Source organism: Oryctolagus cuniculus, chromosome 2, assembly GCF_051225735.1.
Source record: "Oryctolagus cuniculus isolate XC-2025 breed Fujian yellow rabbit chromosome 2, ASM5122573v1, whole genome shotgun sequence".
Taxonomy (NCBI): domain Eukaryota; kingdom Metazoa; phylum Chordata; class Mammalia; order Lagomorpha; family Leporidae; genus Oryctolagus; species Oryctolagus cuniculus.
Genome location: NC_142868.1, coordinates 41,199,592 through 41,216,253, shown reverse-complemented (window position 1 = coordinate 41,216,253; position 16,662 = coordinate 41,199,592). Strand labels below are relative to the sequence as shown.

Here is a 16,662-nt window from a genome sequence, read left to right as displayed (position 1 = left end):
AAAAAAAAAAGTTGATACATCAAGGTTAGAAAAATATTAAACACTTAAACAATTTAAAAGTTACCTGAATTTGGGTCTAGGGATTTGCCTTTTTGTAAGCAATTTGGATGCATTCATAATTCATATTTTTTTTGACAAGCAGAGTGGACAGTAAGAGACAGAAAGGCTTCCTTTTCCATTGCTTCACCCCCCCCCCCAAATGGCTGCTACGGCTGGCGCGCTGTGCCGATCCGAAGGCAGGAGCCAGGTGCTTCTCCTGCTCTCCCATGTGGGTGCAGGGCCCAAGGACCTGGCCATCCTCCACTGCCTTCCCAGGCCACAGCAGAGAGCTGGATGGGAAGAGGAGCAACCGGGACAGAATCTGGCGCACTGACTGGGACTAGAACCCGGTGTGCCAGCGCCACAGGCGGAGGATTAGCCTATTGAGCTGTGGCACCGGCCTTAATTCATATATTTTTTTAAAAGATTTTTATTTATAGAGGCAGAGAGGTCTTCCATCCGATGGTTCACTCCCCAAATGGCCGCAACGGCCGGAGCTGCACTGATCCAGAGCCAGGAGCTTCTTCCTGGTCTTCTATGTGGGCGCAGGGACCCAAGCACTTGGGCTGTCTTGTCCTGCTTTCCCAGGCCATAGCAGAGAGCTGGAGCGGAAGAGGAGCAGCTGGGACTAGAACCCCCGCCCATATGGGATGCCGGTGCTTCAGGCCAGAGCTTTAACCCACTTTGCCACAGAGCCGGCCCCCATAATTCATATTTTAAAACATTAATCACTTATGTTTGGTCGGAAAGTACAGACAACTGTAACACTAGGAAAAAATTGAATTCACTTGTTACATATTCTTGAAATACATTATATAAAATATTATAAGATGATAATATCATTTTAAAGATGTTTTATTATTTGGAACTACTAACTGGAAAGATGTTAATGAAAATATGTATGGAACATTGGGCTTTATATTTGCATGGTTTTTTCTTTTCATCAACATAACTTCAAGAAATGTTACTTTTTTTTTTTTTTTTTAGCTTTTTTACTTAACGCAGAATTGGAGAGAGACAAAGCAAGAGATCTTCCATCTGCTGGCTCACTCCCCAAATGGCCACAATGGCTAGGCTGAAGTCAGGGTTTCATCCGCGCCTCTGACCAGGGTGCCATAGTCCACTGTTCCCCAGGCCTTTATTGGGAAGCTGGACTTGAATCGGTGTCCGTGTGAGTTGTAGCTCTTCAAACAGCTGCTTAGCTCTGAGCCACAGTGCCTGCCTGCAACTTTTTAATATTTGAGAGGCAGAGTTAGAGGGAGAAAGATCTTCCATTCGCTGGTTTACTCCCAACATGGCCACAGCTGGGCATGTCCAAAAGCAGGAGCAAGGAGCCTCCTCCGAGTCTCCCACGTGGGTGCAGGGGCCTAAGGACTTGGGCCATCTTCTGCTGCTTTCTCTGACCATGGCAGAGAGCTGTATCGGAAGAGGGGCAGCTGAGACTCAAACTGGTGCCCATACAGGTTGCCGGCACCACAGGTGGAGGCTTAGCCCACTATGCCATAGCACCGGCTTCTGCAATTCTTAGTATCTTATATATGTTGATCATAAAAATTAATCATTCAATAAAACATAATTAAGTATTAACATGTTAAAATATTTAAAACCTTCAGTGGAAAGAAGCTGGGAAAGTCAATTATTTGATTATGGCTGAATTCTAAAAATGATTTATTTGTAAGTCTAAGTATTGATGCTGCATGTCCTCGAATATTAGTTTTTTACCTAATGTAGTTCTATTGAACAGTTTTTTTTTTTTTAATGGTCAGACCTCTTAGGGTCTACACTGTCAGGAAACTGGAATTGGGACTCCAACTTGAACTCCGAAGTGGGATGCGGGCATCTTAACCTGTCGGCCACACGTGTACCCCCTTCCCCACCCATTTTAAAAAACTTGAAGCCTCACACGTTACTGAAGAGTTTCAAGTATAATAACTTCCTGAACGATTGGACACTAAGTTGCTCAGTAATGTGGGCCTCTCAAGTGCAGGCTTAGCTGCTGCAACAAACCCCAGTCCTTGAACATAAGATAGATGTCACTTTTATAAGTTCGTTGCTTCCATCACCACAAATGAACTATCTTGCACTTTTTATAGCATCCATCTGAACTGTCGCTAAGTGACCATTTGTAATGCTATTAGCCCATTTCTCCCCCGATAGGCTGTGTGCCCCTTGAGGACAGGGACAGTTTCTACCTCTACATCATTGGGCAAATCGTGTTCTCTTGTGCTCTACATTTTTATCATGAGTTCAGTTTTTCAGCTGGTGGATTGGTTCTGCTATGAATAGGCAGAGCAGTTTGGGTTTGCTCCTGACAGGCACCCTGATGGGATCACAGTCTGGGCTCAATTTCTTTATTTCACAACTGGGGAATTATGAACCTTTATACAACATAAATCTAGTACCCAAGCCTGCTCATGGGTCAGGCTTAATTTTTCATTTCTCGCAAGAGCTTTTCATTTCCCCCTGACTTTTCAGAGGCATATTTGCTCTTCTCCCTAGGCTAACTTGAGCTCTTATTTCTCACGTGGGCACTGAGAATGTAGCATTCTGATAATCCTGGCTTTAGGCCGGCGCTGCGGCTCACTAGGCTAATCCTCCACCTGCGGTGCCGGCACCCTGGGGTTCTAGTCCTGGTTTCTCCTCTTCTAGTCCAGCTCTCTGCTGTGGCCCAGGAGTGCAGTGGAGGATGGCCCAAGTGCTTGGACCCTGCACCCGCATGGGAGACCAGGAGGAAGTGCCTGGCTCCTGGCTTCGGATCAGCGCAGCGCTGGCCGTAGTGGCCATTTTGGGGGGTGAACCAACAGAAGGAAGACCTTTCTCTCTGTCTCTCTAACTCTGCCTGTCCCAAAAAGGTTCTCAGTTCCAAGTCCTAACATAGGCCATTTCCCAGGACCTAAGATAATTGATCTTATTGTATTGTTCAATATCCCATTCCTCCTCCTTACTTCTAATTTCCTAGACATCAACGTATGCACTTCCTGCTCTGGTTTTCAATTTCCCCTTTCTATATATTTAAACTGGCTTGAACAGTGGCTGAAGGAAGTATGGTTATGTTGGATAAAGGAACACGCTAGGAGGAGAAGGAAGTGGTACTTGTTGGAACTCAGGCACTCTTGACTGCACTGCTATTCCTTGTGCACTTCCCCAAATTCTGAGGTGGAGCTGCGTACTTGGCTTTGACGAGAACCTCCACCCTTCATCTCCTCCCCCCATGCCAGCTATAAAATTTCTGGGAAGTATTCTATATTTGATAAGACTCTTGGTTGGAAGTTATGGAAATTTAGATTTAGCTAAACCAGAGAGGGGGATTTGTCTAGGTTTACTTGGATTCCTCACAGGTCCTAAGAGCAGGAAAGCAGGCAGACATCACAAAGGACTAGAATTCAGAGGCAGAAGTGGTGGGAACTGAAGAAAGGGAGCACGCTCAGCTATGGGTGTAGGTCTGCAGAGGGAATGCCACGTGCCTCTGGCCTACTTCTGGGTCAGGATCCTGTGAAACCAGATGAGTCTACTGGGATAAATTCCTGTTATTTTGGTGGACTGATTCCTTCCATGTGTCTCTCTATTTCTGTCTCTTGGGTTTTCTAAGCTATTTGAAAGGCGAGGCATAGAGGCAGGAGAGAAAGAGACCTGAGAGACTGACTCTGCCTGACTGACCTCCATCTGCTGGTTCACTCCCCAAATGCCCACAACAGCTGGGGTTGGGCCAGGCTGAAGCCAAGAACTCCTTCTGGGTCTCCAGACTTAAGTACTGGAGCCATCATCTGCTGCCACAAGGGTGTGCATGAGCAGGAAGCTGGATTGAAAGTGGGGGTGGGACTCCATCCAAGGCACTTTGATAAGAGATTCGAGCTTCCTGCACAGAGCTTAACCTTGCTGCACCACAACACCTGCCTGGTCTTTGCATTGTAAAGTAGGAATTGTTGTTTCTGCATGTTAGGATCTTTATTGCTGACTACAGAGGTATTGCCTGCCCTACTTTTGTCTCTGCACCTACTTCCTCTAGAAAGGCTCGGATGAGTTTTCAAGAGCTGAACCTACATCTTTGCTTTGTTTCCATCGGTAGGTCGGATAGGGCTGGTGTTCTTCACTGGGTTTGCTGTTAGGTTTTCTTTGCTTCCTGGCCATTGTTTTTTGTCTTCGTCTTCTAGACTTCTCTATGTGGTTTCCCATATAATGAGAAATACGCAGCTAGTGGATTCTGGGTCTGCTAAGATTTCTTATTCAAACAAACCTGGTCTAGCATTATCTTTGAGTTGACTAATTATCCCTCCCTCTCAATAAGGAATTCTCCTATCAAATATATATATATATATATATATACACACACACAAACACACACATATCACTGAGACTTAGACTATGTATTATGATTTTTTTTAAAACTCCCTTTTAAGGTTGAGTTTTGCCTTTATTTCCCTTATCACTAACCTCAGACATTTTCCAACTTCCTAAGGAAGTCACACTCAGTACTCGAGTATCCATCGTGAAAACTGTGTCAGGCTGTAACTTGATGTTCAAGAATTCTCAGAGCATTTTATGCTGCTTTTCAGTAGCCAACTGCCCTGGCTATTCAATATTTAAGGTACAGTCCCCAACTGTTCTTGGAATGAACTGTTTAGCTGTAGCTTTATGAAGCTGCCTTTCAGTAATTTCTCAGATCCTTGGCCCACTTGGAAGATTCAATTCATTTTTTTTCTCCCAAGAGCTTGGTCCTCATCCACTGTTTGATTCATTTGGATTACAGGTATACTTTTTTTTTTATCCTAGAAATCACTAAAAACTCTCCCTCTTTTCAATAGACTCTGAGAATATTAGGCCTGGGTGCAACTCTTTAGTTGACCTTCTTTAGTTCGGACCTTCAGAATTGTATCTTCTCAAAACTCAACATTTCCGGCCGGCGCCGCGGCTCACTAGGCTAATCCTCCGCCTAGCGGCGCCGGCACACCGGGTTCTAGTCCCGGTTGGGGCGCCGGATTCTGTCCTGGTTGCCCCTCTTCCAGGCCAGCCCTCTGCTGTGGCCAGGGAGTGCAGTGGAGGATGGCCCAGGTGCTTGGGCCCTGCACCCCATGGGAGACCAGGATAAGTACCTGGCTCCTGGCTCCTGCCATCGCGGTGCGCCGGCCGCAGCGCACTGGCCGCGGCGGCCATTGGAGGGTGAACCAACGGCAAAGGAAGACCTTTCTCTCTGTCTCTCTCTCTCTCTCACTGTCCACTCTGCCTGTCAAAAAAAAAAAAAAAAACAAAAAAAAAAACAAAAACGCAACATTTCTCTTAAGAAAACCTGTCTTCTCTTTAAGTTTAGTCAACTGTTCTTCCAAAAATGAGACTAAAGTGTGTTTTTCAAACCATTCAGACCTTCTTTGACTTCCCAAGATGAATTTTGTGAAAACAGAATGTTTGCATAGGCCTCTGGAATTACCCCTTTTAGCCTTTGCATTTGCAAGTATTTTTATTGAGTTGTTTCTATTTCACCCAAAGAAAATGGAATAAAACTATGATAAAGCCTTCCATCCCATTTTATTTTGAAACAAAGTTTGCCAGATTTCTATGGTGAAATCCATGAATTGGTTCTCTGTAATCTAAAACCCTGGTCAGAGATAACTTAAGAAGCCCAGAGTGACTTCAGGGCCGTGTGATAGAGGATTGCTAGGACTTGTGAACAAGCCTGTGCACCGAGTGTTGGCACTCCTTCTGTTGGTTTATTGGCCCTGAATATACTTTAATGCAACATAATGAGTAGAATTTGAGGCAGTCTGTCTGCAATAGCTCTGTAAGACCAGCATGAATACAGTTGGAACCTCACAGTCTACCCCCTTGAGAACCAAAGGCTCTAAAGCTTCTTGTAGTTTTTGGGGCAGCACATTTTTCCTGCCCATCTTGGGACCCAAGAAGACTTAATTTGGCCTGAACTGAAACTGGGCAAGTTTCCTCCAGGAACTGGAAAGGGTTTAGAGATTGTTCAAAATGTAAAATCCATATGGACCCACCAAGGCTTAAAGGTCTGCCTGCTCAAGAAATACTTACTCTACATTTATTTTTCTCCCTAAATACCAGTCCTTACACTCTTAACACTCCTAGCTCACTGTAGTAGGTGTTAAGTTTTGAAGATCTTAATAAGTTATACCACTTCTCTTGATGTTGACATGAAAGTTCCATATTTTTTTGGCCAGGTAGGTTGGTGATCACAATGAAAAGACTCAATGCTTTTTTAAAAAGTGAAACATTCCTCTCTATAGAAAAATACATAATCTCTCAGCACTTACCTAAGACCTATTAGTTAATGCCTACAGAAAGTGTAAATGGTTTGCTTGCTTGGGACTTTTCCTTCTATCCCAAGAATAGAGATGATCATTGCCTTCTGTACTTAATGGATGCTTGATGATTGGCTTAAGTGATTCTCAGCAGGGGAAGGTGATACATTGGACATTTAGGGGGCCAGCACTCTGATAAGTCCATTGACTGCATCACTGGCATCCCACATAGATGCCTGTTTAAGTCCCGGCTGCTGCTCTTCTGATCCAGCTCCTTGCTATGGCCTGGGAAGGCAGTAGAAGATGACCCAAGTCCTTGGGCCCCTGCATCCACGTGGGAGATTCAGAAGAAACTCCTGGCTTCAGATGGGCCCAGCTCTGGCTGTTGTGACCATTTGGAGAGTGAACCAGTGGATAGAAGACCTCTCTCTATCTCTGCTTCTGTGTAACTCTGCCTTTCAAGTAATAAATCTTTAAAAATATTAAAAGACCTTTAGAAATAATAAAGGACCTGTTTGTTGGTGAGACAGACAGACTGGCAGACTACTGGCATTTGTTAAATGGTGGCCTGAGATGTCCAGTGTCCTGAAATGTGTCAGCCCCATCAGTGAAAAATTGTCCTACTCAAATGGCAGTCATGTTTCTTCTCCTTAACTCCTTTAAGCAATGCTCTGAGTCTCACTGGAAGGAGTGCTGAAGAAATAGTGTTTATCTTGGTGCAAAAGTGCACTCTGCACCTGAGGTTGGCTTACTGTTTTCACATGTTTGTGTTAATGTCCCCATCATGGGTACTGAAGTCACCTGGGAAGTCTTATAACTCCTTGGAGGTAGGTTGTCAATTCCTTGAGGGCAGGGCCTGTATCTTCATCTTTATATCCCTATAGCACAGCTGTGCAGAGAATAGGTGAGAAACACTACTGGAATCCAATTAGTGAGATTTTAACGTACAGCATAGACATACTGTAATGCAAACCTCAGCACAGAATTTCTCTATTTTCCAACTATAAGATCCATGAAACATAGCAAAACACATGATAAATGTTAAGTTTGGTATTCATCCTTTTGCTCTAGGTATTCAGAAATTGCTGCTTCATCTAACACAAAATCCTTCCTAGTGCTTTTTTCATTGCAAGATTCCTTTCAGCAGGTAGGTTCAGTAGGTTAACTGTTTTCAACATCTGTTCATGTTTTACTCTGCATTGAAATGCCTGCAATGGATTGTTTCAGAGCGTAAAGTCCATTTTGTCTTGTATGCTTTCCCTGATTATTCTCAGCTGCAGAAAGTCAATATTTTATTTCCTTGACACTCTTTCAGTTTTTTAAAGTCACAACATTTCCATTGTCATAGGATTAGTGCATTGATGAAGTCTCTAAGATTTGTACAAGTTCAATAGTCTTATACTGCTACATGAAAAAATAGATTTAGCTATGTTTTTATATTATATAAGCATTAAGCTCCTTTGGATTTTGCTATAACTTCCTTAGAAATGTAGTAGAAACAAAATAATTTGAAATCTAAAACTTTAAAACAAAAATGAATAAATGTCAAATATTGACGTTCCCAAGAGCTATAATAAACCCAGCTCTCCTTTTTCCTTCGGTAGCCTTCATTGGTTCCAAAAATATGTCTTGCAACAGTGACCTTTTAGACTGCCCAATATATGCAGAGACAGTTTTGATATTGGATCTGTCTTAAAAGGAGGCTTTTATTACTTTAAGGTTTGTGGCTTCCATAAAATGATAACATTGACATGTTTGAGATTGGGGGCAAAGTCATCTCAGAAAAAGGACACAGGATTCTATTTAGCCACCTCGTCTAGATAAAGAAGAGCCTCCTGTGTCTTTCCAAGACCATCTTCTGTAACTATTACAGAAATGTGACCCTCCCACCTAGCTCTGAAGAACATGGGTTTCCTTCAAGGTTAAAAGAGGCTCTTATTGCTTCTGAAGACAACCCCTTACTTGAAGAAAGATTATAACTTTCTTCCAGGGGAACTTAATTGTGCAAATTCTGAGCTACGTGTTTGAGCAAAATCGGGACTTGGAGCTTTCTGGACTTGTAAGAGTCATTTTTTCCACACGTTTGCTTTACTGATTTCATCTTACTTTTGAAATATCTGGGACTAGAGCAAGACATTTTAAAAAAATCTGTTATTTGCGGATATGGAAATACAGTCAGGACAAGGGGTAGTTGATATGTTCACCTAGATTTTCAGTGGTAGAGGGGATATTGTACAAGTTCCCCCTGACACTTGACTTCAGAAGAATGTTACGTTCAAAACAAACATGACTGCGATATGGTACCTGAGTATTGGATCACTATCTAGTCTCCTTGACGGTATAGATTGTTTGTGTGTGTGGTATTTGGATGTGCAACATGGAGACCATTCTGGGTTATATTAATATGAAATCTGGAAGAGGACTATCTGGGGCTGTTACGTTAATTTTCAAAGGAGGGAAATGGGCAGGGTTGGTTTGCAGAATCATGTGTTCTGGTGTGAACTGAATAATTTCATTGTGAGAGGGTGTATGAATTATTTGAACTTCACATGCTTCAATTAAATGCCAGAACATGGGATGAAAAGGCTTACTGAAAACCAGATGCTGTTCTTTAAGTCTCTTGGGGCATTAATAGCAAACATCATAACAAAAGACATTTGGATTTGGCATAATTTACTGTTGGATGATTTTGGAGGCATTTAGCTTATTGGTAGAGTAAGAGCTAATGAGAAGTAGCTAAATCATTGATCTTTCATTCAGTAAGTCTACTTCTAATTCATGGGAGGCACACTTTCATGGTTTATTGAACGATAGAAAGCATCTAGCACTGGCAGGTTCTTGTGTTGAGGAAGGGGTAACACCTGGCTTGTTTCTTGCCTGGTGAAGATGGGGTGGAGAAGCTCCCATCTGAGACAAACAGCAATTCCAATCGCATTTTACACAGAGGATTATGCAGGACGTGTTCCTACCAAGGGCCTCGCATCAAGCAGAGTTTCGATGTCTGCATTTTTTTCAGGCCCGTGTGTGCGTTACAGCACAATATCCCCACAGAGCTTCAAGGAAGCGGTGGTGTCCTGTTCAGGCCTCAGTTGCAATAGTGACTTGACTATCCTTGTGGGCTGTGCCCTGCTCTGCTGACACACCAGAGTGAAAATGCACTTGTAGTTCATCTCCATACCTGAACACCAAATGTGCTAACCTCACTTCAGACTGATCTCATAGTGTTGACTTTTGGATAGGTTTTTCTTTGTAATTTTTTAATATAGTAAGTTTTCTTTTGTGGCCAAATGGCCATTTAATTGTCATAATTTTGCATATAATTCCATCCATTAAAATGTGTACTCATATTGGTTTGAGAACGTTTTGGTACTTTTGCTTGGTGATAATCATACTTTTAAAGCAATAATTAGAATTTTGTCTAAGTCCTCCAGATTAGCCTGTAAATTAGGGTAATCTTTGGCTAGTAATATTTGTACACTAAAAATCGGACTGTTGCTAACCATTTTTATTAACTAAGTCTACAAAAGTACCTTATATTTAAGGATAAAATTTTGTTATAAAGTACACAGTGTAGTGTCACATTATGCAGATAGAGTTAACTTTCATATCTCAAAGCGCTCTGCTAATCAGGAGTAGTATATATGCTTTCCTAAGTTTGCCTGATCTCAGGATTTACGTAATAGCAATCTGAAAAAAAAAGTCAGTGCATCTCTTTGTGTGATGTATTAAATTAAAAAATGGCAAGCTGATGTTACTCTTTCTGTAGATGGTATCAAAGATACCAAAGAGTGAATAGTATTACTTCCAGAGCTACCATAGGCCAAGTATGGCATGTGTTCAGCAAAACCTTGGAATGATCAGAAAATAGGTTTTCTTTTTTAAATTAGGTTTTTGATTTGTCAGAAATGAACTTGAACCTGCTTTATATTTCAATCTGCTATTGGAAATGACATTTCTTATGTGCTCTTACTAAGCAGAATGACATTCACATATTTGAAAACTGACCATCAGGGCCAGAATGTGCATTCCATTTTCAGAGCAAAATATTCTCAGCTGTAGAAATTGTCAGATTTCACATTTACTAAAATTCCAAGTTCTTCTCTGGCAATTTTTCACAAATTCTTTAATTTGGTTGTTTTCATGATTCCCTCCACCCCCCATCTTTCCAGAGATAGAGTAGAAAAAAATCAGTAAATATTCCAGGTAACTAGGTTTCAGTAGAGGTTTTTTTCCTTTTTAAAAGATAAAATAAGGAATTCTGTTTCTTCAAAAAATTAAAATTTAGCAAACAGGCCATTTCCAAAGCATCTTCCTCATTGTCCAGCTGCAGGGGGTTGGTGGTCCTCCATTACTCTCCGACCAGGGGGTGGTAAAGAGGCACAGGAAAAAGTCGGTTTCTTACCAATAAAGGGCAGAAGTACTGAGGAATGGGTGATTTCAACACTTGTGTTGAAGGCTTTGCATGTAGGTATAAACAAGGTGCTCAAACATGGCTTGATAGATTTTGGTTGCTCGATTACCTTCTCTGAGCTAGGGACCCCTGGGAGAATGCCAGATATGGAGATTCTTTATTTGGTTTCAGACTTACGGGTTTTGTTTATATATTCATATATCTTGAAATATCCAATGGAGATGTTGCATATGCAGGTATCCAAAAATGACTAGTATATGCAGATCTGGAGCTCTGAGCTGCAGTTCTATGCATGGTATTGAAGCCATTTGTGTATGTGTGTGGGCGACGATGCCCAGGGAGAGGGTGCATGAGAAAGAGCCTATGAAAAGAAGAGATGACCAAAGAGGTAGGAGAAAGGGAAGTGAGTGGAAGAAAGAGCTTGAAGGAGGGAGCGGGGGAGGGGGCATTGTGGCATAGCAGATAAAGCTGCTGCTTGCATCCCATATGGGGACTGGTTCATGTCCCGGATGCTCTACTTCTATCCCGCTCCCTGGGATAACGTTCATGGTCCAGGAAAAGCAGTAGAAGATGGTCCAAGTGTTTGGGTTCTGCCACTTAAAACACATGCTCTTAGAGGTGCCAAGTACTGGGCTGGTGCTATGGCATAGTAGGGTAAGCCTTTGCCTTGTGGTGCCAACATCCCATGTGGATTCTGGTTTGTTTCCTAGCTGCTGCTCTTATGGTCCAGCTCTCTGCTTATGGCCAGGGAAAGCAATGAGTGACCACCCAAGTGCTTGGGCTCCTGCATGTTCTTGGGAGAGCCAGGAAGAAGCTCCTGGCTTTGTATTGGCCCAGCTCCAGCCATTGTGGCCTTCTGGGGAGTGAACCAGAAGATGGAAAATCTCTCTCTCTCCTTATCTCTGGCTGTAACTTTCTCTAAAATCTTTCCTTGAAAGTGTACATAAATGAGCAGGTGTATAGACTTAGAAAGGTATGGCATTTTCCATTTGACTTTTACTGTCTGTGAAGTGTCTGAAGCGGGACTTAAGGGACTTGGGGTAAGTCCTGGGCAGAAGAGTGGGAGGAGATGGTCTAAGGAGAAGGGAGGAAGTTTTGTTTTTTTGTTAGCCACAATTCCTCTGTCAAGGTGTAACTAAAGAGAGCCAATTGTTGTGTTCATCTGGTATTGGTTTTTGCAAGATGAGGAAAAGAACCCAAGGGAGTAAGGAGGTCCAGGACACTAACAGGAGTATCATTGAAATCTTGGTCTGAAAACTTCCAAGGAAATATGTAGGTAAATTGAAAACAGAGTTGTTGGGCTGGGAAAGGATTAGAGGGACCAGTGGCAAGTAGGTCTCAGTCAGAAAGACTGTCATGAAAATAGTTGAATCAGCAAACTAAATACTAAGAATGTAGAAGATGGAGATTAGAAGTGCTCCCAATGGGAACCACATTGACTCAAATACCCTAGTTGAGTAGACCTCATGAATTTGGTATATAAACCAAAGTGGCAGCTGTCGCAGTAAAGGTAGTTCTTAAGATCCAATAAGCAAGTTTTTGTCAATAGGATTAGTAAAACAGAAGAATTAATGCTTTAAAATATGTGCAAATCGAATCAGAAACTCCATTCCCTGCCCCACCATGGAATGTGGTGCCTGTGCTCACCTTACAGTCTTGATGATGAGGATGGATTGTGGACAAAGGATGCCAATCTGGAGAGAGGATTGCTCAGAGTCCATTGACAGGAAGCACAGGGGTTGTCCCGGTAGTTGACCTGCTCTGGCAGCATTCACTTGACTGGGAAGTCTGAGAGCTGCGTTACATTCAGAGGAACCCAAAGGACCTCTGAATAATGCAGCACTGACAGCAACAGTCTTCAGGGCCAGAAGAGCACGAAGAGTTATACGACCCAGAAGCAGGTGATGAAACATTGAATTTCTTAATCTTTCTTTTCAAAGGGAGAGGAGGAAAAAGTTATCAATTTCCTGGTAGCTGGATAAAGTATTTGGACTGGTCTTGAGTATGGTTTCTGGAGATGATGTACTTGTTGATGTGTGCTTATATGAAATGGTAAAACGAGGCTGTAGCACTTCTTTCACTGTCATACCTGATGACCACATGGGATGCATTTTGCTAAGGCTTCCAGATAGTAAAGAGCCATTGTGAATTTGCCTCTCACCAAGATTATCCCTGTCATGCTCATGACCTCTGTTACAAGGAAACATCTTCCATTGTTGAAGTGGAAGTTCCTAATTCCCTATCTCTCTGGACCTCTGGATGTATTTTCCAACTCCTTTTACCTATAACAAATCCTTTTAGAGTGGTGTGGGTTCTTTTTCTTTATTTTTTTTCCCAGAACTGTGGCTGATTCTGATTCTCAAAGTGTCTTACCTGACCCTCCTGCTGGAAATTGTATTTCTATCTTTTGAATTCCCATGGCACTTTAGCTGTATATCTCATGGTACTTACTGTTTGCTACTTTGAAATACATTATTTATGTACATCTCTTCTATAAGACTGAGCTTTTGTGAACTGGAAATTATTGTTAGATCCATCATTATGCTTATTATAACTAATAGATGGCTCAATAAGTGAAATAGGTTGATTCTGCTACTATCTTGGTTGTCCTAAGGTCCCACACTGTGTCCATAAACCTGAGAAGGCACCGCTTTTCCAATGTTAGTGTCATAATTAATGTCTGGTTGATCTATTGTGCAGGGCCATGTATTTTAGATATAAGTATTCAATAAACTAGGTGATAGTCAAAGTGTCTGATAAGTTACTTTGTGCTGCATGATTTCACCCAACTGTAGACTAATATAAGTATTCTGAGCATTTTCAAGATAAGTTGGGCTAAGCTATGAAATTCAGTAGGTTAGATGAATTCCTTACATTGTAGATTTAAGATAGTTTCAACTTATGATGGGGTTATGTCCCAATAAATGCATCTTAAATTGAGCATCTAATATATGTTACATGTTGAAAGGAAGTCCAGGAATCAAAAGTTCACGAGATAACTACACTATGGCCATAGTTCAAGCTCTGAAACTGTCAGGGAGAAAATACCAAGTCAGAAGTCCAAGAGGGAATGGTGAGGCACGCTTTGATGAAGGGAACTGAAGAATTGAAAATAGTGAATCAAAACACTTGGAGTCCATCTCAGACTCCTGTTGAACAATTCACTGCCCTAAGCTACTGTTTGTAGTAAACAAGTCTACAGACTTCATTAATGGCAAGACATTGAGCTAAGCATAACGTAAAGCATTTGAAGACAAGAACTCTGAAGCATTACTGCAGCACTTCCTCATCCCCTTCCAATGGATGGCCTGCAGGAGTAGCATGGACAGCCAAGGATGTCCTCAGTACCAGTATTCAACTGGCAAGCAGGACAGGTTCTTCCTCATTGTTAAACTTGACACTGAATGTATGGGTTGGTAATCATTGCTGAATATTAAAAATGAGAAATATATTTTATCCAGTTTCATAGACATCTGTGTTGGGATTAATGAGACAAATGTGTGGATAATAACCTGTCTACACTGACTAAATAAATGCTTTATCACTGAATTAGTCTTTGCTTACAGCTCTGGTCCAGGGTCAGTTCATGCCTTGGTAATTCCTAGCCTTGGAATAATAACAACTGGCAAATATACTTTAAAAATCAAGGTGGAATAACATTAAATGTTCATAAACTGAAGAAAAGTGCTTGAAATAAAGGGTACTTCAAAAAAAAATCCTAGTAAATGGAATTAAGTTTACTTTAGTGCAAAACATCCATCATGCGGACTCTTCAAAAAGTTCATGAAAATGCGAACTGTGTATAAAATTCTTTTGCACTAAAATAAACTCTCTTAATCTAATTTTCATGTACTTTTGAAATGTACTTGTAGATGATCTACCTGTGTACAGTTCATTTATTAATATGATTTGGTGACTAACTTCACTTCCTGCCTTCAAGTACACATTGTGAAACCCTTTAGGAATGCTGCTGCTCTGAATGAATGGCTGTAATCTACAGTCTCACTCCATGTATTGAGTTTCTTTGTGAAATTAAAACCATGTTTCATTTTCCCCTCTTCCCCTAGGTCTTGGGAGCTGATGACAATAACATGGGTGATGGTTGTTCCCAGAAACTGGCGACTGCTAATCTTCTCCGCTTCCTCTTGCTGGTCCTGATTCCGTGTATCTGTGCTCTCATTGTCCTGCTGGTGACCCTGCTTTCTTTCGTTGGTGGGTGATGTCATTATTAAGTTTTGAAAAAATGAAGTCCTATTGAAAAGCAGCACGGTTTAGAATACTGGTTTCTTGTCATTTTTTTTAGCCTGAAGTGTCAAGTCAATGAGATGGTTATCTGTCGACTCTTAGGCAAATCTTCAGTTTCAGCCACCGTAATCACTCTGTGGGTTATTACAAATACAGGTTGAGCATTCCTAATAAAAATGTGTAATCCAAAATGGTCCAAAAGCCTAAACTTTGTAGATGCCAACCTGATACCACAAGTGGAAAATTCCACATTGGACTTTATGCAGTGGGCCACAGTTAAAATATAGGCACATTAATAGTATTGCATAAAATTACTGATAGGCAATGGATCTGAATTATATATGAAGCATAAGTGAATTTTATGTTTAGACTTGGATCCCATATTCGGAATTTGTCATGTTAATGCAAACACTTCAAAATCTCTCCAAAACATGGAATTCTGAAATACCTGAAATCCCAAGCATTTTGGATAAGAGGATTAAACATTTAACATTTAACATTTAACAAGTGGTGATGAGATTGCAGACACTTTAAAAGTCCTTTTAGAACTCAAGGGTGATTAAACTAGTCATTCTTGGTTAGTCATTCCTCTTACAGTACAGCAGAAGAGCTGATTATCACAAAGGGCTGAATGGATTGGATACATACATATATGATGTATATACATGTATATTATATGTATGTGTACATACATACATATATAAGGTATTCTGGGGACAAAGAAGGCTCAAAGGCAGTAAACATTTTAATTTTTGGAATTAAGCTAATAGGAATTTAGCTTAGACAATAGTTGGGGATTAACATTTGGCAGACAAAATAGCAAGTGCAAAAGTGTAACTTCATGAAAAATGAAGATGGTCTTAGGAAATGGTAAAAATTGGCAGTGGTGAGAAATCTAGCTGGATTGCTCCTGTCCAAATGACATGAGATCTTCCATGTCATATGAAGAGACTTGGGCTTTAGTATCTAGGGTATTGGTTTTTTATTATTTTTTTTTATTTCTGACAGGCAGAGTGGACAGAGAGAGAGAGAGACACAGAGATAGGTCTTCCTTTTGCTGTTGGTTCACCCTCCAATGGCCGGCCGGTGCGCCATGGCCGGTGCGCCGCGCTGATCCGAAGCCAGGGGCCAGGTGCTTCTCCTGGTCTCCCATGGGGTGCAGGGCCCAAGGACTTGGGCCATCCTCTACTGCACTCCCTGGCCACAGCAGAGAGCTGGCCTGGAAGAGGGGCAACCGGGACAGAATCCGGTGCCCCGACCAGGACTAGAACCCGGTGTGCCAGCGCTGCAAGGCGGAGGATTAGCCTATTGAACCATGGCGCCAGCCGGGTATTCGTTTTCAAAAAACTATCCCACGGAAACAAAAGCAAGGTTATGAACAGAAGGCTCAAGAGTTACATAAATGCTTGCTTTGGCTTTCATTTTGAAAAATAGACACTTAAACTAAATACTACATAGCAAATTTTAACCACGTGGAGACCAGCAACCAAGTAATATGCACTAGTAGGCAAATTCATTTGTATTTACATCTTGCTTTCTCTCTAAGTGAGGAATATTCTGAGTTTGAAAGATGAACTGTTGGGGGCGGGGAGAAAAACAACAAACTATTAAGAATGATTTTGAATTTCTTTATTTCACCAGAACTTATTTTTCTTCATTTATAAAAACTATATATTTACAATCTGTAAGTAAATTCCAATAAAAACAAAGTTC

At 41.5% G+C, this 16,662-nt stretch overlaps 1 protein-coding gene across 4 annotated transcripts in view; it reads left to right on the top strand.

The window, feature by feature from the left end:
• Nucleotides 1–16,662, top strand: part of CORIN (corin, serine peptidase) — a 322,611-nt gene that overhangs the window by 14,954 nt on the left and 290,995 nt on the right. For all 4 annotated transcript variants that reach the window (XM_089325378.1, XM_070068193.2, XM_008248573.5 and 1 more), the window contains exon 2: nt 14,772–14,916. In XM_089325378.1, the coding sequence (XP_089181504.1) occupies nt 14,772–14,916 (145 nt within the window). The remainder of the gene's footprint in view (nt 1–14,771; nt 14,917–16,662) is intronic.